Genomic DNA, 22,367 nt, shown 5'->3' on the forward strand with positions numbered 1-22,367 from the left:
AGCTCATATTTATTTAGACACTTAAGAGACCAAAGATCTTCCCCTCATCACGGAGCTACTGTAAGCGAGTCGCACAGGAGACGCATGGAAGAAACTCTGTCACCGTCGACATGACAGCAGGTGGCAGGATTCTATATATCACCTTCCATCCCTCGCCGGTGTCCAGTTGTGACCATGGCCAACGGACCTCTTGGCTTGAAATTGCTCTCACTCGGTACACACTTATGATGCACCCGAGCTTTTCCGACTCTGATTATGCATATAGACGGAGGAGGTATACGCGGACTGTCTTCGTTATTGATCCTGTACGAATTGATGTGGAGGATCAAGCAGACGGAAGGCCTCTCAGAACTTCCGCTACCGTGCGAATATTTCGACCTGATAGGTGGGACGAGCACAGGAGGGTAAGTCTCTGCTTTCATAGCCGTTTATACCCACTTTGAACGACTCGCTGACTTTAGGTTGATTGCCCTCATGGTGGGACGCCTACGCATGTCCGTAGGGGATGCGATAGAATGCTACGGGAGGCTTTCTAGGAAGGTCTTTGGTAAGCCCAAACACGGTGTACGCGATGGCAAGTTCAGAGCTACGAAATTGGAGGAGGTCTTGAAATCTATCGTGTCGAACAGAACACATGACGCCGACACCGAGATGGTTGACGACAACTACGAAGCCTGTAAGACGTGAGTAATTCCGTTCTAGCGTAAATGTTCGACCCAGTGATGTTTCATTTCCAAGCTTTGTCTGCGCCATGGACGCCCACAACATGAACGCAGCTATTCCCGTCCTGTTCTGCACATATACACATCATAAAGAAAAACGCGTAAATTGCGCAATTTGGCAAGCGGCGCGTGCTACGTCCGCTGCTCCCACATTTTTCAAACGGATCGAAATTGGGCTGGAGAACATGAAACAGCCATACATCGATGGCGGGATGGGCCGTAACAATCCTGCTAAGGTCTTGCTGGAGGAGGCCAAGCAGGTCTTTCCCGGTAGGCGGATCGCATGTTTAATCAGTATAGGAACAGGCCGTGCCCAGACGATAGCAATCCCTCGTCCCGGATGGTTTCAACGCACCTTGCCGCTCGGTGTTATTAACGCATTGCAGATGATAGCAACAGATTGCGAACGCACAGCGGAGGAACTTGCACGAGATTTCTATGATATGCCGGATGTGTACTTTAGGTTCAATGTAGAGCACGGTTTGCAGGGTGTCAAACTGGCGCAGTGGGATCGCCTAGGTGAGGTAGCATCGCATACAACGCAGTATCTTAAGACGGCGGCGGTGGACCAGAAAGTAGACAGGGCGGTTAGCATCCTTCGAGGGGGCAGGCTGGGAGGAAATGGGGGTCTTCGTTGACCTAAGGACTTGATATCAGTTCTACTGTAGCACTGGTATTTCGATCAAATGTTTATTATAGCCTCAAGCCGCTTTATAGATACCGTACTCGCAGAACTCGTACTTGTATGTCCTAGCTGGTGAAAACCGCCACATCTGTGCGGCATAACTGAGTCCCATAAATGCCAGTTCATCTGAAGCACCGTCGTGCATATTAGTACAAATGACCAGTATTTTGTTATTGACCATTAGTGCCTTGTCATCGTCGCAAAGATGGTGATACACGGACCTATGTATTCGGCCGTGAAGTGTAGTACGTCTGCAAGATATACGGCTCGTCTCAGCCGGTGATCTTCATCGACTATTTGTGGATAATATCAGGTTATCAGACGTACAGTGAAAGTTCTGTTTTGTTACCAAGGAAAAAGATGATCGGCGATGCCCGGACTCGCTCTAGCCAATAGATAAGCCCTTGTTACTACAGAGACCCTCAGGTATCACGAACAATATGCAGTTCATTCATGGCTTCCTTGAAAACGTGTGCAAATGGGCCGCAAAACAGGTTAGCACCAAGCTAGCCGACGCGAAGCAAAACTGGAATACCCGATTTCAAGCTCAAACCTATAAAAATTTCCCACCAAAATACGCGCAACAACGCTGTGTAAGTTGACCCCTCTGGACATTTACGTGGACGACGGTAGGAAGCAAAGGTAATGCCTAGCATGGCAACGCACGAACATCAGTGTCGTGGACGGCGCAATTAAGTCATTCAGAAGACGGACGTGTATGAAGAAACAAAATGTACGTATAGCACTGTAAAGATCCTTTAATAGGGCAGAGACAGCTGCGGAGGTGACGACGACACAGACGTCTTGATGTTTTGTATAGCATTCTTAAGCGTGTCAATGCGCGGCAGCACGCCATGTTTCATAGATGAGCGTCATCACGCAATGGAGAGTAATTGATCCAAAGAACACCATCCCGAGTGCTCGGCGTGGTGAGAGAAGAGTGGTAGGTCAGTGCAAAAATCATGTAGGACATGAACGTCGAACTCAAGTTGGATGTGATTACAGTGGGCATGGAAAGGCTTCTGCGGCAGGGGATATAATTAATGAAGCAGAATATAGGCAGGAGGTACATACGAGGAGCCTTATGCTATTCTCGTTCCTTGAGCAATTGATCTGACACACCTTAGCCTGCTCGAGCTGATCGTCACAGAAGCAGGCTAAAGGACGCAGTAGCAGACTGTTGGCCATTCCAGAAGTGTCGCTGTCGAAAGAAATTCGGCATAGGGATCAACGTTCAGATCGTTGGGGATAGGCCTATTCGTAAAGAGAGTAGCTGTTATGTTGTTCCAGTGATCCAATTGGTGATGAATGGAATAACCGACGTACTGACGCACTTTGCTCCGAAAAATCTAGTGCCCACATATTACATCGCGCCGGCCCATCAAAGTATGTTCGACGAAGAAAACAAGAGAATGAACAAAATGTCCTTTGCCATGGTCACTCGGAAGACCTGTAATTAGCAATGGGTGTGCTGGTGGTAGACTGGCCGAATTGGGTAGAAACGATGCCCAATTGTCATCCAGAAACCCAGATAATGCCTAAAACGACGTTCTGAGAAAAGGGAAGGAGGCGTTGAGAGGAGGCATTTTGGTCTAGCGGGACCTCCGGCTTACCGGAACCGTCAGAAGGTTTTGCGTATTTGAGACCCGAAATCGAAGACCTGAATCGCGGAGGTTGTCGAAATCTGAAGTATCCTGAAGTACCGCTTGGTCAAGAAGTTACCCAAAATAGCTTATGTAACTTACCTTGCAAATACCGGGCCGGCACAGGCGCTACAAATTGTCCGGAATTTATCAGAAAAGGCAAACCATACCTAAGCTCCTGGTAACATGCAGTCCCTCGGTTCAGAGATCAGAAATGCCGTCAGAGAGGCCATTGGACGACACCTTTCTAGGAATCCACCGATTTCCCTATCGATTGCTGATTGCTCGGTTATCATCCTCCCGTCACAACTTAGCCTAAGCTAAACATGACCGAAACGCAGATCAGCGAAAGAGGTCTGAAATTGCTCTCCATAGGTACGTCTTTGTGAAACGCTGTTAGACTTGTGCTGATCTCGACAACCCATGTAGATGGAGGCGGTATACGCGGACTGTCTCCGTTATTCATTCTACATAACCTGATGTGGAGGATCAAGATGGCCAAGAACCTTGAAGACCTTCCACTTCCATGCGAGTATTTCGACTTGATAGGTGGAACAAGCACCGGGGGGTCAGCTTCTGCTTTGGTAGCTCATCTATGTCTAGTCTCAAGTAGCTTCTCTGCAGGCTGACCGCCCTTATGTTGGGACGTTTACGGATGCCCGTTGGTGAGGCAATCGAACGTTGGGGAGTGTTTTCTGAGAAGGTGTTTGGAGCGAACAAAGGATCCTCAACGGCATACAATGACGGACGAAGAGCTGCGACTTTCGAGAGTATGTTGAAATCCCTCGTGCAGGACAAGACCGCCAAACGCAACGCCAAGACTTTGATGATAGACCAGGAGGGAGAGTCCATGGTATGTAGAACGTGAGTGATTTGTTTTAGCACCACATCTCTGACAAAGTATCATTGTTCCCAGTTTTGTCTGTGCAATGAACGCACACAACATGAACGCCACAACCCCCGTCCTCTTCCGCACGTACAAGCATCCCAAAGAAGTTCCAAAAAACTGCATGATTTGGCAGGCTGCCCGTGCTACGTGTGCCCTTCCCCTACTGTTCAAACCAATCGAGATTGGATCAGGATCTATAAAACAGCCATATATCGATGGTGCCATGGGTCGCAACAATCCTGCGCAGATTGTGCTGGAAGAGGCGAAGACGGTCTTTCATGGTAGGGAGATCGCATGTTTGATTAGTATAGGGACAGGGCATCCGCAAACGATGGCGATTCCTCCGCGTTCGAGGTTCCTGGAATACGGTGTCATGCAAACAATGCAAAGGATTGCTACGGACTGTCTGTACACAGCACAGCTACTCGAACAGCAATACCGCGACACGCCAAATGTCTACTTCAGGTTGAACGTTGAACAAGGTATGCAAGATATCTCGTCGGGACAGTGGGAACGTCTTTCTGAGGTACAAGCTCATACGGAGCAGTACCTGAAGGATGAGCGTGTGGATCAAACCGTAGAAAGGATCATTCAAATTCTCCGTCATGGCAGGCTGAAAACCAAAACACCAGTTCACGGCATAGTTCCAGTTGCCAGAGTCTCAGCTACCGTCGCATTGCGAGACAAGGAAACCATAATCAAGCGTTCCAGCAGGACACCCACACCAGTTCCCTCTTCGCGGCCGTCGACTCCGCTTGCTATCATGAACCGTCCAAAAGACCCTATATTTGACTACATCAACAAAGATTTTCAGCGCTGGACCAAGTGCATCGATTATGACACTGCCGTTATCACAGCACTCGCTTGTGCCGTGGACTATCATGTAGCCGTTGAAAAGCTCACAGAAAAGATTAATGCGGAGAAGAGCGTGCTGGAGAAGAAAGAGCTTCAAGCCTATGAACAGCGCCGTCGGAGGCTCGAGCATGATTATGACCTCCTCACGGAACGTTTTGAACATCGTTGGCTTGACATGTCCGACCACGAGATATCCTTGGAATTCCTTCCACAAGACGCGTCTATGCCAAACCAGGAACGGTCGCTGGAAATTTCATGGGATCCTCCCGTAGATGCACCGCTGGAGATTATCCTGGTCGTCATTATTAATGGCAATCGCATTCCAAATCTTACCCTACCCTCTGACCACAGTAATAGAGCTATCGTGCAGGTTCCGAAGTTCGACCTCCATGCTAGCCTCATCGTCACTGTAGAAGTAGCGGTGTGTTCCCAAACGCTTCACTCTGGGCAAGTAACGTTCCAGAGCCAAGGAAATGTGGCAAAAGCAGAATACAGAGAATCGCCCCCCAGCACAACAAACCTTGACGCATATACCGATTTCTCCTTCACCGAGCATCCCCCGGATACGAAGCCAGGTGGTATGGGGAGAAACTCTGCAGTCTTGTTATTAGGCGCCTTCCGATATTGGCGTACGTTCGTCTTTCGGTTTTTTGGCTATCGATAACTAAAGTAGACGAAGCGTTTAGCTATGTCGATAACAGAATGGCGACGGTGCTCATTGCGCAGGATCAGAATGGGACCGTAGCAAAGCTGTGGCACGATCTAAAACCTGCACGATACGTTGACCGAATTGATATCGATGGAGATAAGGTCACATTCACAGGACAGTCAAATTATACTGTCAAACTACGCCTTCAAGATCTTCTCATCCCTCTTTCACCACCCATATATCGGACCAGGATCACAACCAGAGACGCTCGTATACAGCCTCCGCTGTTAGATGATCTTTGCTATTCTTCTACCAGCCTGGAGCGATATCCGGTACTTGTCATCGGGACATACACCTTTTGGCGTGAGTCGTCCTTCGAGAAATCTTACAGGTATACTGATGTTATTGTCGGATGTAGCGGTGACATCTGTTCCTTCTCATGAGAAGGTAACGATTCTCATCTTCAACTCGCAAAAGGAACATATTAGGGAATGCATTTGGGCGACAGAACGCAACATTAGTGTCATCTCCCGTCTTGATATCGAGAAAGCCTCCTTGAAGGTTTATGACACGGAGGACTTATCGGCCAGTATCCCCTTGCAAGATCTCAAGAGCTATCTTTCCGATCCTCGGCTACGCTAGTCCAACTTGTCGGGGTACCTGTCACAATGATTTGCTCCCTTTGTCGGGGCCATGTAACATGTATAGGAATCTGTATTCAGATGTGAACAGATATCATGAAACGTACTAGCTTCTCCCAATGTTCCGTCCACAGTTCACACTGTAGGTCAGTGGCTTTCTTCCCGGAACAATGTTCCCTTTTATAGTCTGCATTCCGACATCTGATTCGCTGAGGGAGCTCGCAAGATTTCTTCTGCGCCTTGCCGGCTCACTTAAAGGTCTCATGACTTTACACTATAAAATCGCATCGATTGCTGATGCCCTACTGATACGCCACCTATCTTCCTATTATCATCATAGGCAAAGCTAATCATGGTCGAAACACACGGTGGCGAACGGGGCTTAAGATTGCTCTCAATAGGTTTTTACCTTATGCTTTTGACGTAGAGAAGTTCTTGCTGATCAGGCAATCCATGTAGATGGGGGCGGTATACGGGGATTGTCTGCGTTGTATATTCTCCAGAACCTGATGTGGAGGATCAGGGTGGCGAATGGCCTTGAACAGACTCCAAAGCCATGCGAGTACTTTGACTTGCTAGGCGGAACAAACACAGGAGGGTCAGTATTCATCTCTTGCATTCATAAACACGTTTCTAACTTCTCCGTTGTAGGTTGATCGTCCTGATGCTAGGACGCCTACAGATGTCTGTCGATGAAACGATCGATCGCTGGAGTGAATTTTGTGAGAAGGTTTTTGGTGACACGAAAGGTTTCGGACGTGACGGCAAATACAAGGCTAGCACTTTCGAAGATATCCTGAAATCGATTGTGAGGGACCATACTGAACCTCGGGACCCCGAAACTGAGATGATGGAGAAAGATGCAGCGGCATGTAAAACGTGAGCGATTCTCTCTAGTAGCGCAGTATGCTCGACTCAACAACGTTCCCAGCTTCGTCTGTGCTATGAACGCGCACAACATGAATGCATTGACTCCCGTCCTCTTCCGCACCTACGACCATCCCAAAGAAGCCCCGAAAGCCTGCAAAGTTTGGGAAGCCGGGCGCGCTACATGTGCCATGCCCGTTCTCTTCAAACGAATTGAGATCGGACCGAAGTACAGGAAGCAGCCATATATTGATGGCGGGATGGGCCGCAACAATCCTGCAAAGGTTGTGCTCGACGAAGCTAGGGTTCTGTACCCTGCCAGGGAAGTCGCATGCTTGACAAGCATCGGCACTGGCTATCCCAAAACGATCGCGGTCACCGCTGCGAAGTCGCACCGGAGCAGTTCGGTTGAAGCTGTCGACGAAGCGCTCGTGATGATGGCCACAGATTGCGAAGGGACAGCACAAGACCTTGCCAAGCAGTATCGCGACACACCGGATGTCTACTTCAGGCTCAACGTCCAGCGGGGGATGGAGCAAATCACGCCGGAGCAGTGGGATCGTTTCTCCGAGGTGGGGTCGCATACAGACCAGTATCTCAAGGACGAGAACGTGGAACCGAACGTAGAAAAGGTCGTTAAGATCCTTGGAGAGGGTGGGCCGAACTTTGACATATCGATCGGGTTATGTTGATTCTCAGCTTACAGTTGCAGCGAGGAATGAGCAAACCCTCGTAGAGTCTTGCAGTATGTGATACTCAATCAGCAATCTTTTACGATGATACATGAAATACGATGTTTTCCTTAGTTAAGTCTGCAGATTAGATAGCAAGTGTCTTCAATCCATGTACGCTATATGACTCGAAAAGAAGAATACTACGAGAGAGAATTGTGACATCGAGTATTCAAAACGGTCAGAAATTTAGAGGAATCAATTGTTACAAAAGACGGACTGAAAATTATACTAACAGGACATTACCATATCGTACGCGTCTTTCGAGGGAGCGATAGGTAAACTGTTTAAGAAAGACAACTGGATACTAGGCGTCGAACTGTCGCCTAAACACATTCCTTAATTGCCCCGTTCTTCCATGCTTGTGCATTGAAGATATGAGATAATTTTGCGAACGAAACATTCTATGCACAAATAATATGCTATTGGGAGCTCTAGTACTATGACTGGGATCATAAATGTGTCTCTGAAACACAGGATTCAAATGCGTACATCCTACTACAGGCAGTTTGTCACGGGGTTGGTGCAAGGAGAGCTACAGAAGCGCATGTAGCAGAGCACCTGGATACAGGTGTAAGCGTGAGGATGATCATAAGAATGGAACTGCTTACGTTCCGAGTGCAGAGTTACAGCCAATAATCGCTGCAGGTGCTGCAGGTGCTGCGACTGTCCCAAACGTGAATCCAGCGGCTGAATAGCACGCAACAGCTAGGACATTACAGCCTACATGCCTTCTTCAGCGCACCTCCAGATACAGCGTATTGCACCCACCAGTTTGGCATATACCATAAGCGATAGGGCCTGCATGGGCTTGAGGTGCAAGGGCCAGAGATGTAACGAGGGATGCTAAGACGGGAGAAAGGCGCATCTTATAAGTTGCCTGAATATCGAAGAGATGTGGGGCTTTAACCTCGCAGTCTCGTTACTCGATGGCTTATATATGAGCGATGCCTTGTGTTCCTGTGCTTTCTGTATCGCCCAAGGGACTTGAAGATGTGAATAACACTGCTAAGCATACAGCACTGCGGGATCGAATTCAGTACCAGTACTTTCACAGACGCACAAAGCTACAGCGACAGTCCGGCATCAGAAGGTATACACAATCTATAGCGTGCAGTAGAGCCCAGACATAAGGTCTATGAAAACCTCAAGGAGGATGTCATGTCGAAGTGAACGTTAATGGACGGTGTTTGAATGGAGTGGAATGCGCATGCACATCAGTCATCTGTCAAGGTAGTGAGATGATCGATCTTCGACTCAATTCTTGTCACTTCAGCCAAAACGCATTGCATACGTGTGTCTTGAGTAACATACAACTGCAAGTAAATCTCGTAATAAAGCACCCCAACTACGACCCAGTTCGAGTTACTTCAACGTTGCGAATCTTGTACGTCGTTGTCCCCGTAGGACCTGGTGTTCCGGAACTGCCTTCCATCTGATGAATAGGAATGAGCATAACGTCCCATCCAAAGGTGACATAGAACAAACCTGCAGATTGATGATCCTGGATGAGGGGGGAACAAAATAAGTGAAGAATCAAAGGATAAGCACGGCGATCGACGAACAAATATAAGGCGCTTCCAACAAACCCTTGACCATACTGTGTGACCTTGAATTCACCGTCCATGTAAAAGTCGATCTTCACATCATCCCCGTTGGATTCCGCAGTGAGGACCGCTTTAAGTGAGTGGAAAGACAGATCGGTCGGCCAAGCCACCAGAGTCGATTTGACTACCGAAGAGGTGTTGAACGTGTTGTACCAATTATTAGCCGTGCCTTTCCATTCGCCAATGTCCGCTTCAGGAGGCCAACCCTCAACTGCCTGTGAACGAGAGTAATTATAGAAGTTTGTGCTGTAGTGCTATCAATGGGCCTACCGTCAACCAAAATGCAGGCCATGTGCCTACTGCTGTCGGAGCGCTGAACTCGCCGTAGATCGTATACGAGTTTCCGGCAGTCACAGTGATGTGCTCTTTGGCATGGATTGCACCGCTAGGGAATAAGATTATAAGATCGATACACGAAAGAAACATCCCGGTGTTCACCTGGCGTAATGAATCGAGGGATGTGGATTAGATGTGCTTGTAGGCGGGGAAGGATTAGATGTGGGCGTTGCTATGAGGCTAAGCGTACTTGAAGCAACAGCGATGTTACTATGAACAGTCGAGTTTCCGACCATCCGAGCACCTGGAAGCTCATGAATCAAGTATGGGCAGAGTATAATTGACTCACTGCCATTATGATCCGATCCCCAAGGATACAGATAATTCCAATAGCTCTCCAACGTTGAGTAAGAGGAGAAGGAAGTGGAAGGTATGACTGTCACGGCCCCTACGAAGGGTACCAGTGCCACGGCCCATAGAAACACGGCTGAGAGCTTCAATCTGCAAGAGCCCCATCAAAAGGGGGAACAAGGCGAGGATATGAAAATCACGCACTCTAACATGAAGGGATCACGACCAGAATGGAATAAAATGTACTGCTTTTAAACCCGTGAACATCACGAAGAAGTCTGCAAAAACATGTCATGAGGACGCCTTCTGAATCGCGACGGACCGCGTATATTATCCGAAACTTGTCCAGCAGTAGAGAGATTCGTATTGTTGGGAACAATCGAGTAACCATGACGCGGTAAAGTAGGCCTGGAAAGTGTCGATCCGAAATGGGTCGGGAAGTACAATCGTGCCCGTCTCCACCTGCTACCACGGATCAATTGCTAAGTCAAACATATGGTCAGGCCAGAAGCTACGAGTAAATATGAATGTTGAAACGTTGAGGAAGGATGGGCCATTCCTAAAAACCTCGCCCTTATATGCAGAGATCACCAAATGCGTCATCTCTGATTCGTACGTCCGGGTCATTTCTGCGTCGTTCACCGTGCGTTGATTAGGTTCTATGGTAATAGAGCCACAAGTGCGCTGGCTATAGAGCAGTCTAGGGCGTGAAGGAGGATTTAGCCTCAGTCCGACCGCCAAGGTTCCAAGAAGACATCGTTACCGTGGCATGGGCTGATCGGGAAAGAGCGAGCGCGCTGTCGTTGTAAGGCGGGCTTTGGGTGTGGGAAGGAAGGAAGGAAGGACTCGGCAATCGGCAATCTCGGGCCGTCAGGTCTTTCGCGACGCGGAGGCGCAACAGTAGTTAGTCGTCGCACTGGCAAACCGCAGAGTAGATTAGTACTCACTTCAACACAATAGGACTGCGACAGAAACTGGCAGTGGATGTCTCTGTTTTGAATCCTCACGCGTCTATAAAGAAGCCTATAATGAGTGCGGCGATGAAGGTCGTAAGACATCATCTGAATGTAGACGGATCACGAAATTGCTAACTTGTCACTAACAAAAAACAGGCCTGGTCGAAGCGTCAGTTCGTGAATCATAATGTGAAATCTTGTTTTGTGGAAATATGACCGTACTTGCGAGTTTCGGTCCGTGAGTGAAAGTTTTCGTCGATTTGTACGTGTTCGCAAAGAATGCCGGACAGGCAAAATCTGTATTAGACTGCAATCAAACGCGCCCATTGCAAGAAAAGACTGCGCCAGTACGGCTTCAAATTTGTGGAGATAGCGGCGCCTTCGCCCTCTGAAAACATACCAATCACCATAATCATTCACGCTCACGAGGTTACAAACCTCGGCTCACTAACGGGCCAAGTACAACGTCCTTGACGTACCACCCCGCTAGTCGGAAGGCCCCTACTGCGCGGGGTGTACGAAGCTATACCAAACGTTCCACAAAAAAAAAAAGTTGTTATCGATATGTAATTGGTAACAATTCTACCGATGGTTTCTGTATCGGGGAACCATTTCTAAAGGATAGAGTCAAGGTGATTGATTCCAGCCCTGAGGTTACAGTCATAGCCGACGCTGCGCCGTATTGGGCTATCCGAGGAAGCCTCCACAAAATCACTGGTGGTGTTGACGTGGTCCGAAAAAATGAGGCAGTGAAAGACAGTTGGATACTGAAGTAGGCGGGTTAGATGAGAGGCTAAACATCGAAGAACTTCGTCTCACGTTCTTCGTCAAGTCATGCTGCTCAAAAACTGGAAACCAGAGAAAGATTGGAACAAGATGTTACACCAAGGGAAGAAACCCCAAACCGTTGAATCCGCGACAATCGCAATTCTTGTCACATTCGGTGAAGCAATCTGAACGCCCGGATGAGTTTTATACGCGTGAAGTGCGCAAACAACATTCGAACTTACGGTAAAGGCTTTCTCCTTGTGTAATCCGTGTAACAAGGTAGAAGTTCCCAGCCAACAGTGCAGCACGGATATGACGTGTCTCGTCTTCAAAGGTTTGTTGACATTCAAGACGATCGCCGAAATAGGACTTGCAGGGAGGGTCGCCGCCGTTTTGACATGATGGAGTGGAATCATTGTGCTCAGAGGTGCAGGTAGGCAGCAAGGCGAACGTAGGAATCGCAAGGGAGAAGGTAGCAACGACGACGTTGAGGAACATTGGCTTGAAGTTGGAGTAGCGAATGTTGTGGTAGTGGTGATATCGCGACGAGTTGGAATAGACCGTTCCAAACCACCTCGCCCTTTTATACTGCAGAAATCTCCAGACGTCATCTCTGCTTCGTACGTCATTTCGACATCGTTCATCGTAGGCTGATTAGGTCATATGCCAGTGGTAGAATTACAAGTGCAAAGTGCGTTGGCCAGTCAAACAGAGGATTGACCCCAGTCCGACTACCGAGGTTACAAAAAGCTGTTTTCTAAAGGCATCAGTACAGTGGCATGGGCTGCAGGTCAGGAAAGAGCGGGCGCTGTAATGACCAATGTAAGGCAGGCCATGGGTGCAGGAAGCAAGGAAGGACTGACAAACGGCAATCCCGGGCCGGTAGGGCTTTCGGGGGCGACAGAACGAAGGAAAACATCTCTGACCAAATCTGACCAAACTGCAGTATAATAATTGAAGTCAAACTAATATCACAATGACTACATGTTTACGTACGCTAGTACAGATCAGATACAATTCAAACTTGGGCTACAGCAACAGTAGGAACGTTCATCGCTACAGTCTGCTGTTCCTTCTTTAACTGCTGCGCTGCCAGATAGTTACGGTGCATGGCATTCACAATATATTCCTTAGCTGTCTGTGCTGCATATTTATGGGTGGGTCCATCGACAAGAACGCCTGGGCGCGGTTGATTGAAGTAACTAGTATAAAAACAGTCAGTTCTGTAACGAAGAAGGAAGACAATAGATATTACCCAATACTAAGACGCGGCTTTTGATTATCGTTTGGTCCCGGGACACGGACTCGATGGAAAAGCGACCTGAACCTGTCTTCACTCCAGGCCATCAGCATGTCACCTTGCAAATAGAACCGTTAGCACATGAGATGTACGAAAGCTGCATACACATACCAATGTTAACGGTGATTTCGCCTGTCCGGGCAGGAACGGGAGTCCAGTCGTCTCCACGAGCAAAGCTAGTGTGAGCCTCTCTGCCGGGGCAAACCTCTAGACCATCACCGCCGTCTTGCTGATACAACAACGTCAAGCAATCAAAGTCCGTATGGGCCCCAGCTCTCCACGAGTTCGGCCCAAAGTTTTTCCCCGTCGCATCATGATACTGCAGAAGCCTCAAAGTCGACAAGCAGTCCCCCTTGGTGACATCGTGTGCTTCGGTGAAAAAGTCTGGAGGGAAACCAAGGGCGACAGCGAAGAGGGAGAGGATCTTGAGGGAGAGCGCCTGAGTCTTGTCCATGAACTCCAGACATCTTTCACGGAATTCGGGAATGCCGGGAAGGTCTGTAGGCCAGTAGGTGTCGGCACGGAAGGCTTGGAGCTGTAGGGACTCTTTGGGGTCAGCAACGCCAGTCGATGGACGGACCTGTGCGTCCTTCTCCCAGCCGCAGTTCTCGTCCCGAATGAATGGGACTTTCGCCTTAATCTCTTCTGGCAACGCGAAGTACCGCGCACTAGAAATGATATCGATCAGATGGAAACATACTGGAAGCGCCGCGACCTGGACTCACGAGAGCTCGAACATATCGGTTATATCCTTCTTGCTAGGACTCTCCTGGTCCACAAGTACAAAGAACCCAATATTCTCAGCAGCATCGATAAGTTCTTTGGCAATCTCGTCTTTTCGACGATCGAAGTCGCGAAGAGAGATGTAGGGAACAGTACGAGAGGCCATCGTTTGGGTAGGTTCAAGACAGATAGAGGGGTTACTTTGCACTTTGTTGTCATCCCAGGCTTCTACTTATCGGTTCACGATAAGGACAACTCTATTATCGTTTATATCAGGTAGTACAGAAACCGCGGCCGAGCTCCGAGGAAGAACAGACGTCGGTGCCAAATCCAATGAAGAATACAGCAGTTACTGAGCGACGTATGGAGGCTGCGAGTGCCTCCAGACTTTAACAGAAGCCAAGCGCTGTTTCTGAGGCTAGAATTAATGATATCTTGAGGCCACCGAAATCTGCAGAAGTTGTTGAAGCAAGCAAAGGACAAGACTCAAAATTCACTCACTGTCGTAGCTGGCTTCGCCGCGGCCAGCCTCCTTCCTTTAAAGGGACTTCATACCCACGTGGCCCGGATTTCTCAACTTCAATGCGAACTGCCGTATCTGAAGCCGTTGGCGGCTTCGCAGCAGTACTTATTACGAGAATGTTGGTTGAAATGGATATTCTTAATTACTCCCGTCATGGCGAAGGATACCGAATCTGTCGTTATTGACAGCCACCCTGTCAATTACGAGCAGGAACATCCCAGTCTTCGCAAGCGTTTACAGGTCGCGCATAATCCAAGCTCGTATGCACCTTAAAGCAAATGGTCCAATCGGGATATGGATCCCACACCGCCTGAGGACAGGACGTGGGGTACGTCTCCCTTCCTTGGGTGCGCCGACTTGTTTAATTAAACGGAAATACAGACACCTGGGATTACTTTGCGTATTGGATATGCGACGCATTCTCGGTGAGAACATATCTGAAAATTTACTTGGAATTCATTATTGACGCGTGTTGTACTGGCAGATTTCTATATGGGAGCAAGGTAGTTCAATGGTTGCAGTTGGATTGAACTGGAAGCTCTCCATTGTATGCGTGTCCATAGGATTTTTCATCATGGGCATCATCATCAGTATCAATGGTGTTATTGGAGCAAGGCTTCGAATCCGTATGTGCCGCCACTCGTCTCGTGTCCCTTTGTTCTGCAAATTAAAATGTCCCGTATCTAGCGTTCCCACTCATTATTCGGTGAGCGGGATCCAACAGTAATGATTACGGTAGTATTGATTTTGTCTTTCCAGATCATCTTTCGGAATCTTTTTCTCCTGGTTCGCAAGTGGGGGTCAATCACAATATTTATGATTCCCGCAGCTAATAGGATTACAGTTATTTCTCGATGCATCCTTGCAATATTCTGGCTTGGTGTAGGTGCTGTTACAGGTGGTCAATCGTGGGTCCTCCACTAAGCTATGCTTCTTGCTCCTTACGCACCCTGTAGAATGCAGCAATTGATTAACGCTATCTGGCCTTCATTCTGGAACGTTCCTGATCATTTGCCAGACAATATTGGTATGACTACTGCTGGTACGTGAAGTCTCCCTGTTGCATTTCTCGTGATTAACATTTAACCGCAGGCATGTGTGCATACATTATCTATTTCATCATCTAATTCCCATTCCTCATCGTACCATACACTAAGATTCGTTGGTTCTTCCGCTTCAAGTCGATCATTGCACCAGTTGTCATGATCGCCATAATGGGGGTGAGTCTTCAGAATTATTCATGCATAATTCATCCTACTAAGTACATTCATTGCAGACCACCGTTCATTCCGCCGATGTTTCAGCTGGAGACACCCCGTTGTTGACCGATGCAAATCCGTTGCACGGGTCTCTGCTCGCATGGAGCTTCTTGGCCAATCATAATTCATGTCTAGGAAGCTATGCTATGCTAGGAGTGAACATTCCTGATTTCAGGTATGGTGTGCACCTTACCGGCATTTGACAAGAACTGACGGGGATTCTGTAGTCGTTATTCGAAGAGCTTGCGAACTCAGTGGTGGCAGGCATTCCATATTCTGGCTATCTTTACAGTAGTTACGATCTTAGGTATCATGACCGCAGCTGTTTCTGAGCCGTTATATGAAGAAGTGATTTGGTGAGTCTTTACATCTTACTACTTCTATGTCTTCTCAATCGCTTTTTAGGAATCCCAATGAAGTATAATTCTACTTATTCCCTATGGCCACTCATAATTCACAAATTTCTTCGGCTGATAGATTGTAGACAACTGGAGTAAGCATCTAGCGTTGAAATTCTACGGCGTTAAATCCAATCTAAATATTATTTTTTTTTCTGTGTAGGATCTCCCAGAGGACGTGCTGGTGCGGCCTTTGTTTCAATCGGCCTTGCGATTGCACAAATTGGAATGAACGGTAAGTGTTTTAACCAATTGTCCTCCGATCGCACTGATGATAGTTGGTTCTTCTTTGAAGTATCAGCAAACTCAATCAGTGCTGCGAATGATTTGGTGTCTATCTTTCCGAAATATATCAATATTCGAAGAGGACAGATTATAGCAGCAGTAAGCATATTGGATCTGCCATATTGCATGGTTTTTTGACGCCATTCAGTTCATCAGTTGCTGGGCTTTCGTGCCATGGGAAATTTTGGCCAAGGTATGTCACTCACCCCCCTTTAGGTTTGCCGTGTAACTGAGTTGTCTTTATAGGTGACGAGCTTTTTGAATTTCAGTAAGTTTCAAAATATCTATGTCCATTCACCTCTTGCTAACCGTTCCGAACAGTGTCCGGTTACACGATTTGGTACATTTCCCTCGGGTAGCTGGGAGATATTGCGCTAACATCTAGTCAGGTTAGGTCCTATTTCAGCAATGATGATGGCTGATTACTACATTATCAAGGGACGCAAGTTGTCTGTCCCTCAGCTTTATGACCCGAAAGGAATATATTCATATGGAAATGTTTATGGGATTAATTGGAGGTGAGTATGCTTGTTGACTTGCGAAAATGTACTGATCACATACACAGAGCGGCTCTGGCGATGTTTATTGGTTTCGTGCCTCCTCTCCCTGGACTAATCAATACAATCAACACGACCATCCCAGTTTCGACTGGTGCTATCCACCTATTCGATATCGGATACCTATATTCATTCTTCATGGCAGGGACCATTTATGTTATCCTGAGCAAGGTTTTTCCAGCAAAGGAGACGCTTTGCGAGATGGACTTTGGTGAAAGGCATGACCATGAGAGTTCTCATTCTGATGAGAAGGCGGAAGCTTAAAGCTCCACAGATACATGTTCATAAGATTATCTGTAGATAGTTTAGACAGTAGATATGTAACTTAGATTTCAGTGCGCATTACGATGCACATTAATTTTCAATAAAGTTCTTCATTAGAATACACATACGATTTTGTGGTTTCCACGATTGTCAACATCAGCTACTAGTAAAATAAGGGCGACTTTCTTCGCATATGTATTTCTCTAATTCCTCGAAAGGGCCGGCACAAATGATATCCTTCTTTCCTCGGGTGAGAAGTTCCACAGATCCGAGGTCAAACCCGAGATTTTGGGGATTTGAAAGACCACAAAGCTCTAGTAGAGCATCATTTGATGCTGCCCAGATGATACGACCGATGTTGGCTTCAACCTTAAGTTAGAAATCTCAGCTAGGATGCACAGTGAGGCGAACGAACCCCAGTAGATCATAGAGGTGCACATCTACATTGTATACTAGATCAGTAGAGACCCGTGTTTTATAATTCGAAAAACCCCACTGGACATGGTTCCCATACCGTGTACAATGTGCACTTCCATAGGAAAGGTAAAGAATAGCGTGTTACTGATACAATTGATACCTGAGTTTTCTACATAGAAATTTCATGAAAAAAAAAAGGCTAGACGAGCCAAAGAAGCTTCCGCATGGTTTACGACATCAATGCTCTATGAAGAGACATGTTTAAGACTTTAATGGCTGTCTGGACGTTTATAACATTGACATGCCTGATGTGTGAGTAATACTTCGCCCTCAGGCCCCACAAGTATGGCACTGAAAGGACGCTTCCCGAACGTCACAGCGTGTTTTTGGATAGATATTGCATGGTTGAGATGTTTCAGCATTTTAACCAAGTTTATCAGTCACTTTTGAGGCAATCGAGTAGTACAATGTAGGAACAACCTCATCGTGACTGGGAGTAGGAGGGCGTGTTGACATCAACTCGGATGTGTCCTTGATGCTGTTTGTAGCTATTGTGAAAGGATTGAACGAATTTGAAGACTACAAGATGCAAATGCAATGTTCACGCTAAGATATCCAACTGTTAACGCTGGCCGCGGCTTCGGTCCGCGGAACGGGAAAGGCGGAGTTGATCCGCACTTGGAAAACCGGCCCTTGATAAGCTGCCAACCTTGAATAAGACAACCAACACTAAATTCTACTTACTAGCACCAAGATAATGTGTCATTCAAATCCGAGTCACCGCAGTTCAGGTCGTGTTATCTTCAAGCACCTGGTACCGCTACCTTAGCAATGACCACCCCACACGTTCCCGTTATCAGTCTCGCCAGCTGCAACGTAGCAGGGCGCAAGGCAGAGGTCGTGCGCCAGATTGGCGAAGCTTGTGCCTCGTCGGGATTCTTGTGCGTCAATAATCACCGATAATCGTAGAGCGAGCTAAAGTTTCGGCATTTCGGGTCAGCCAGATAGTCGACCACCCTATTCCCCAAGAATTAATTGAACGAGCGTTCGAAACCTCGGTTCGCTTTTTTGCGCTACCTGCCGAAGAGGTAATTTTTGGTATTTTTCATTTTTCTTCTCACTAGCTTGTAATTGCAGAAACTCGCACTTGCTCGCGATCCTTGGACCAACCGCGGTTATGAGATTCTCGAGCGTCAGAGCCTCCAGGGTGCAGTCGTGGGTCATGATGAACTTGGCATCTCTCTTGAAACTAGGCCGGAGAATGAAAATCCTGAGATGGATCTCAAAGAGGGCTTCCTGATTGGAGACGGCAAGATAGGCGAAGACCACCCATTCTTCGGTCGTTTTGCTCAAGGTGTAAATCACTGGCCGAACATTGCTGGGATGAGAGATGTGATGAATGAGTATGTTTGTTTTATTTCATGTGGTCCCTCGTAGTGTTGATATGTGATGGCAGATATTACGAGGCATGCCTCAAGCTTTCAACGAATCTTATGGAACTTGTTGCTTTGTCCCTTAATCTTCCGGAGAAATATTTTGCGCCATTTTGCAAGGATCCTACTGCTGCTATTCGCCTTCTTCAGTAAGGTTCGCTTGCCTTGCGTGCTCATCTTAAATTGACTTCTTTCAGTTATCTTCCTCAACGTGCCGACGCGATAGAACCCCAGATTGGTGCTAGTGCCCATACCGATGTCAGAACGTTTTTTTTTGTTTCCTTGTGATGACTGAATTTTCACTACAGTTTGGAGCCCTGACTTTACTTGCGACGTCCGGAACGTGAGTTTTTTTGCTGATACCCTTGCAATTGGCTTGTATTGATCGAATACACAAGTCCTGGCTTGGAGCTGTGGTCAGACGGTAAATGGTTTCCTATCGAGCCTGCTCATGGTGCCTATGTTGTTAACGTCGGCGGTAAGTCTGTTACTCATTCAATCCACCATTCACTCATCACCTCTTGCAGACCTACTTCAAATGTACACCACTGGGAAATATCTTTCTTCTTTACACCGGGTGATTAATCGTTCTGGAAATGAACGCTATTCAATCCCCTTCTTCCTTGGTATGCATGATTCCTGTATTGTGGTTTTTGTTTTTTTACCCCCGGTGGTTAGATGGAAACCTCGACGCGATTGTCAAGTCTATCTACGACACTTCGGACACTGTGAACGCAGTTTCGGTGGAGTCTCATCTTAGGACTCGGTTCGATGGAACGTATCAACAGCCCATGGCTGCAAAGATGGCACAGGTAGCATGAAGATCATACTCACTTTCCCACAATGGCGTAGGCCTCAGCTCCGTTGACAACCTACCACGCAAACTTGAATAACTAATTATTTGTACTGCGGAAACGTCACCCATATTTATCCCATCCCTTTCGACGAGGATTTCAAACCACAGCTTTATGCACTGATTATTCTACTAATATTTACAGACTCGAATATGAATTATCCGTAGACGTCTCGTTGGCTGCAAACTGGCTTAGTTGCAGGCCGCATGAGACAGCTCGTATAGGCAACGGAGTCGCACCGTACACTCGAATCGAAGGGAAGCCTGTCTCTTTATCCCGTCGATTATGATCTTCCACTATTGCAATCTTTCTACGTATGTACTTTGTTTTAGTGGACGTCTCTCTTGCACGATTTGTACACAGGTATTCCTTTTCAGAGACTAAACGGCCTCGCCGTCTAGATCCACAAGGGTGCAACTCGATTCAATCGTAATTTGGCCTGAAGTGGCTCTTATTAGTCGAGCCAGGCATCTACGTAGAAACTTGGTTACCAGCCATGTGATAAATGCAAACCAAGGAAACCAGTGACTGCCGAATGGGCTGGAGCTCCCTCTTGCCTCTCATTGTCTGGGTGCATCCTCCGACCTATATTGGCTGGAAAAATACTGCGGTCACATTGTCTCCGTAGAACCCACATTGCAATTGCCGCAGCCTACACCGATAGATCTCCGACCATAGTGCGGGAAATGTGCCGTTCAGAGCCAGCCAGCTGGTCTGTGAGAAGTCAGTTTCCCGTACCGCACAAGTCTTGTCTCCCTGTTTTAGACGTTATCCATATGCTCATCGGTGGTACCCGTATATTTTCCCTTAGTGAGATCAAGGTGTACGTACAGGCATGAGATTGTGCCATTTAACCTTCGTCGGTTGTATCTCCATTCAAAAGCACCGGAATTCCGACACCATCTGTGATATCTTTAGGATATGTTTTCTCTTTCGTACTTACCGGACGGAAGGGGAATCGGCTTCCTGTGAGAGCGTCGTGCCATTGATGTCCTAAAAAGGCAACGCCCCAAATTCCCATTTCATGACTGAATCATCACACAGGGCTACCAACGGATCCGGCAATTTTACCCCTTCTCTCCCACTTTCCTAACTTTCCTTCCTCCGCATAGTTCAATCCAACTTCTTGTGTAGCGACGACCTGGACGCAACGGCGAACACGCCGCGCCAACAATACCTGTTCGACAGCTCGACAAGCATGCCGGTCGCAGGTCCAAGCACGATGCCCAGTAGGGCCCCAGCGGTGCGACGAGATGAGAGAGCAGCCGGCGGCAGGAATATCGTGCGCATATATCTCGATGTCGTTGGCCATCTACTGATAGTTGGCCTGTACCAGCCTCCACGGCTTGCTAAAGAGCCAAAATATCCTCCAGGACTGTTTAATTCTGCCCAGGACTCCAATACTCGGCCTACGTATCAACGGCTGCCATCACTTTCCGACAATTACACCGTTCCTCGCGCCATATGTCCTCCGAAACCATATCCTCCGAAGGGATTTCCCAGATACTCGAAAAGCCAAGAGATTTGCAACAATTACCTTCGAGGCTGGTGCAAATGGGAGGACAGATGCCATCGGCGGCATATATCTCCCTCAGAGTACAGAGTAAGCGCGCTAGTGTTCGATTACGACCATACCATGACGTCTGCTTAGAATTACAACCCACCACCCGGCAAGTTGCCTCCCCCCACACGCATCGAACCCGAATCGCCTCCCGGTCTTCCGAAAGTAAGGGTTAACAACCGAATATCTGATGCTGCATGATTGAACGTGCATACAATTTTGGTAAACCATCGTTTTGTACCGACAAAATTGCATGAATGCTGGTTTACCAAAATTGTATACACGTTCAACCATGCAGCATCAGATATTTGAATGCCCTCTATTGCCAGATACCTGATTCAATCTCCTTGCGCAGAAACCAACGAAGTTAGCTGTAGGCTTAGATAGTGAGTTGAAAGTTTGCACATCTCCGAGTGATGTCACGATCCATGGAGTTTTGCCGTCGGGCGGTCGGGATGATTCCTCTCAAGTGCATGCGAAGATTGGTTCCTCTCCACTACGATCACCTCGTAGCGACGTCTCAACCGACGGGTCGTGTCCGAAGCTCGTCCGAACAGAAGAAGGCATGCCAGCTTATCGCCCCAAGGAAACGAATGCGAGTGAGTCGTCTGATGAAGAGACTGTTTGGGGAAGTGGAGTCGGTGGTTTTCTCCAATACAGGCTTGCGTATTCACTAACGCACTATCCAGCAACGTGAATCGTCGGACTCAGATAGCTCATTAGATACACTCGAAGACAGGTCAACAAACGAGGAACAACTACCTTGTCCTCCTGGAATATGCCAAGAGTGGTGTCGCAGGATCTGCTGGCGTGGTTCCTATTGTCAGCTTCTACACGTCGACCATTCCCACAAGGCAAAGCACCCACGCCCAAAATCCAATGAGGTTTGTTGGGGCTGGGAACGTGACTGGTGCATCCAGGGATATGACTGCCCTTTTATTCATGGCGACCTCGAATATGACCCGGTAGGTACTTTCTGGCGGTACGCCGAATAATCATGGCTTATATTTCATTCCAAGCCCGAGGAATCTGTCGCCGAAGAAGAGACACCTAAACCGGAACCAGTGAAGTATCCACGACCAAGATCTTCCGACGTTTGCCGCGATTGGCTTCGAGGCACCTGCCAGCGCGGCCCTCGTTGCAACTTCATTCA

The 22,367-nt window shown here is 47.7% G+C and overlaps 8 protein-coding genes across 8 annotated transcripts; 6 read left to right on the plus strand and 2 right to left on the minus strand.

The window, feature by feature from the left end:
• The first annotated feature begins 86 nt into the window (after positions 1-86).
• Positions 87-1,392, plus strand: EV420DRAFT_914590 (acyl transferase/acyl hydrolase/lysophospholipase). The gene is made up of 3 exons (XM_060483971.1): positions 87-404; positions 462-683; positions 739-1,392. The coding sequence occupies exons 1-3, from the start codon at positions 256-258 to the stop codon at positions 1,358-1,360; spliced, it is 993 nt and encodes a 330-aa protein (XP_060325689.1). The 5' UTR covers positions 87-255; the 3' UTR covers positions 1,361-1,392.
• A 1,984-nt stretch (positions 1,393-3,376) lies between these two features.
• On the plus strand, positions 3,377-6,085 carry EV420DRAFT_1648276 (acyl transferase/acyl hydrolase/lysophospholipase; the record flags this gene model as incomplete). The annotated part of the gene is made up of 6 exons (XM_060478129.1): positions 3,377-3,425; positions 3,480-3,618; positions 3,675-3,914; positions 3,967-5,423; positions 5,474-5,806; positions 5,862-6,085. 6 exons carry the CDS (start codon positions 3,377-3,379, stop codon positions 6,083-6,085), a joined length of 2,442 nt encoding a protein of 813 aa, XP_060325690.1.
• Positions 6,086-6,170: 85 nt separating this feature from the next.
• Positions 6,171-7,643, plus strand: EV420DRAFT_1716882 (acyl transferase/acyl hydrolase/lysophospholipase; the record flags this gene model as incomplete). Its single annotated transcript, XM_060479708.1, has 4 exons — positions 6,171-6,485; positions 6,544-6,682; positions 6,736-6,963; positions 7,016-7,643. Exons 1-4 carry the CDS (start codon positions 6,437-6,439, stop codon positions 7,641-7,643), a joined length of 1,044 nt encoding a protein of 347 aa, XP_060325691.1. The 5' UTR covers positions 6,171-6,436.
• Positions 7,644-9,030: 1,387 nt separating this feature from the next.
• Positions 9,031-10,023, minus strand: EV420DRAFT_1276921 (endo-beta-1,3-galactanase; the record flags this gene model as incomplete). The annotated part of the gene is made up of 6 exons (XM_060467989.1): positions 9,031-9,117; positions 9,171-9,186; positions 9,248-9,504; positions 9,560-9,674; positions 9,728-9,869; positions 9,915-10,023. Coding segments are annotated over 6 exons (726 nt in total), but the record flags the coding sequence as incomplete, so codon positions are not given.
• A 2,558-nt stretch (positions 10,024-12,581) lies between these two features.
• Positions 12,582-14,137, minus strand: EV420DRAFT_1767941 (Clavaminate synthase-like protein). Its single transcript, XM_060480944.1, has 4 exons — positions 13,666-14,137; positions 13,052-13,608; positions 12,896-12,998; positions 12,582-12,842 (listed from the first exon to the last, which is right to left on the minus strand). The coding sequence occupies exons 1-4, from the start codon at positions 13,827-13,829 to the stop codon at positions 12,659-12,661; spliced, it is 1,008 nt and encodes a 335-aa protein (XP_060325693.1). The 5' UTR covers positions 13,830-14,137; the 3' UTR covers positions 12,582-12,658.
• Positions 14,138-14,480: 343 nt separating this feature from the next.
• On the plus strand, positions 14,481-16,949 carry EV420DRAFT_1622605 (permease for cytosine/purines, uracil, thiamine, allantoin-domain-containing protein; the record flags this gene model as incomplete). Its single annotated transcript, XM_060475822.1, has 17 exons — positions 14,481-14,514; positions 14,568-14,611; positions 14,671-14,812; positions 14,874-14,892; positions 14,946-14,972; positions 15,023-15,094; positions 15,143-15,232; positions 15,279-15,282; positions 15,344-15,406; positions 15,463-15,620; positions 15,673-15,793; positions 15,923-15,938; positions 16,007-16,078; positions 16,139-16,227; positions 16,277-16,344; positions 16,518-16,646; positions 16,694-16,949. 17 exons carry the CDS (start codon positions 14,481-14,483, stop codon positions 16,947-16,949), a joined length of 1,404 nt encoding a protein of 467 aa, XP_060325694.1.
• A 1,248-nt stretch (positions 16,950-18,197) lies between these two features.
• Positions 18,198-19,620, plus strand: EV420DRAFT_1648282 (oxidoreductase; the record flags this gene model as incomplete). The annotated part of the gene is made up of 9 exons (XM_060478130.1): positions 18,198-18,307; positions 18,367-18,454; positions 18,504-18,773; positions 18,845-18,948; positions 18,997-19,057; positions 19,108-19,142; positions 19,198-19,277; positions 19,327-19,425; positions 19,478-19,620. 9 exons carry the CDS (start codon positions 18,198-18,200, stop codon positions 19,618-19,620), a joined length of 990 nt encoding a protein of 329 aa, XP_060325695.1.
• Positions 19,621-20,751: 1,131 nt separating this feature from the next.
• On the plus strand, positions 20,752-21,597 carry EV420DRAFT_915017 (uncharacterized protein). The gene is made up of 3 exons (XM_060483972.1): positions 20,752-20,935; positions 20,990-21,256; positions 21,305-21,597. The coding sequence occupies exons 1-3, from the start codon at positions 20,852-20,854 to the stop codon at positions 21,413-21,415; spliced, it is 462 nt and encodes a 153-aa protein (XP_060325696.1). The 5' UTR covers positions 20,752-20,851; the 3' UTR covers positions 21,416-21,597.
• Positions 21,598-22,367: the final 770 nt, after the last annotated feature.

This window comes from Desarmillaria tabescens, assembly GCF_030435595.1.
Source record: "Desarmillaria tabescens strain CCBAS 213 chromosome Unknown EV420scaffold_48, whole genome shotgun sequence".
In the NCBI taxonomy this organism is placed as follows: domain Eukaryota; kingdom Fungi; phylum Basidiomycota; class Agaricomycetes; order Agaricales; family Physalacriaceae; genus Desarmillaria; species Desarmillaria tabescens.

Coding starts and splice junctions, on each gene's coding strand:
- EV420DRAFT_914590 (XM_060483971.1), top strand. CDS start 256: ATGCATATAGACGGAGGAGGTATACGCGGACTGTCTTCGTTATTGATC. Junction 405..461: donor GGTGGGACGAGCACAGGAGG/GTAAGTCTCTGC, acceptor CGCTGACTTTAG/GTTGATTGCCCTCATGGTGG. Junction 684..738: donor AACTACGAAGCCTGTAAGAC/GTGAGTAATTCC, acceptor TTCATTTCCAAG/CTTTGTCTGCGCCATGGACG.
- EV420DRAFT_1767941 (XM_060480944.1), bottom strand. CDS start 13,829: ATGGCCTCTCGTACTGTTCCCTACATCTCTCTTCGCGACTTCGATCGT. Junction 13,609..13,665: donor ACCGATATGTTCGAGCTCTC/GTGAGTCCAGGT, acceptor TATCATTTCTAG/TGCGCGGTACTTCGCGTTGC. Junction 12,843..12,895: donor AAGCCGCGTCTTAGTATTGG/GTAATATCTATT, acceptor TTTTTATACTAG/TTACTTCAATCAACCGCGCC.
- EV420DRAFT_915017 (XM_060483972.1), top strand. CDS start 20,852: ATGCCGGTCGCAGGTCCAAGCACGATGCCCAGTAGGGCCCCAGCGGTG. Junction 20,936..20,989: donor CAGCCGGCGGCAGGAATATC/GTGCGCATATAT, acceptor GGCCTGTACCAG/CCTCCACGGCTTGCTAAAGA. Junction 21,257..21,304: donor TATCTCCCTCAGAGTACAGA/GTAAGCGCGCTA, acceptor ACGTCTGCTTAG/AATTACAACCCACCACCCGG.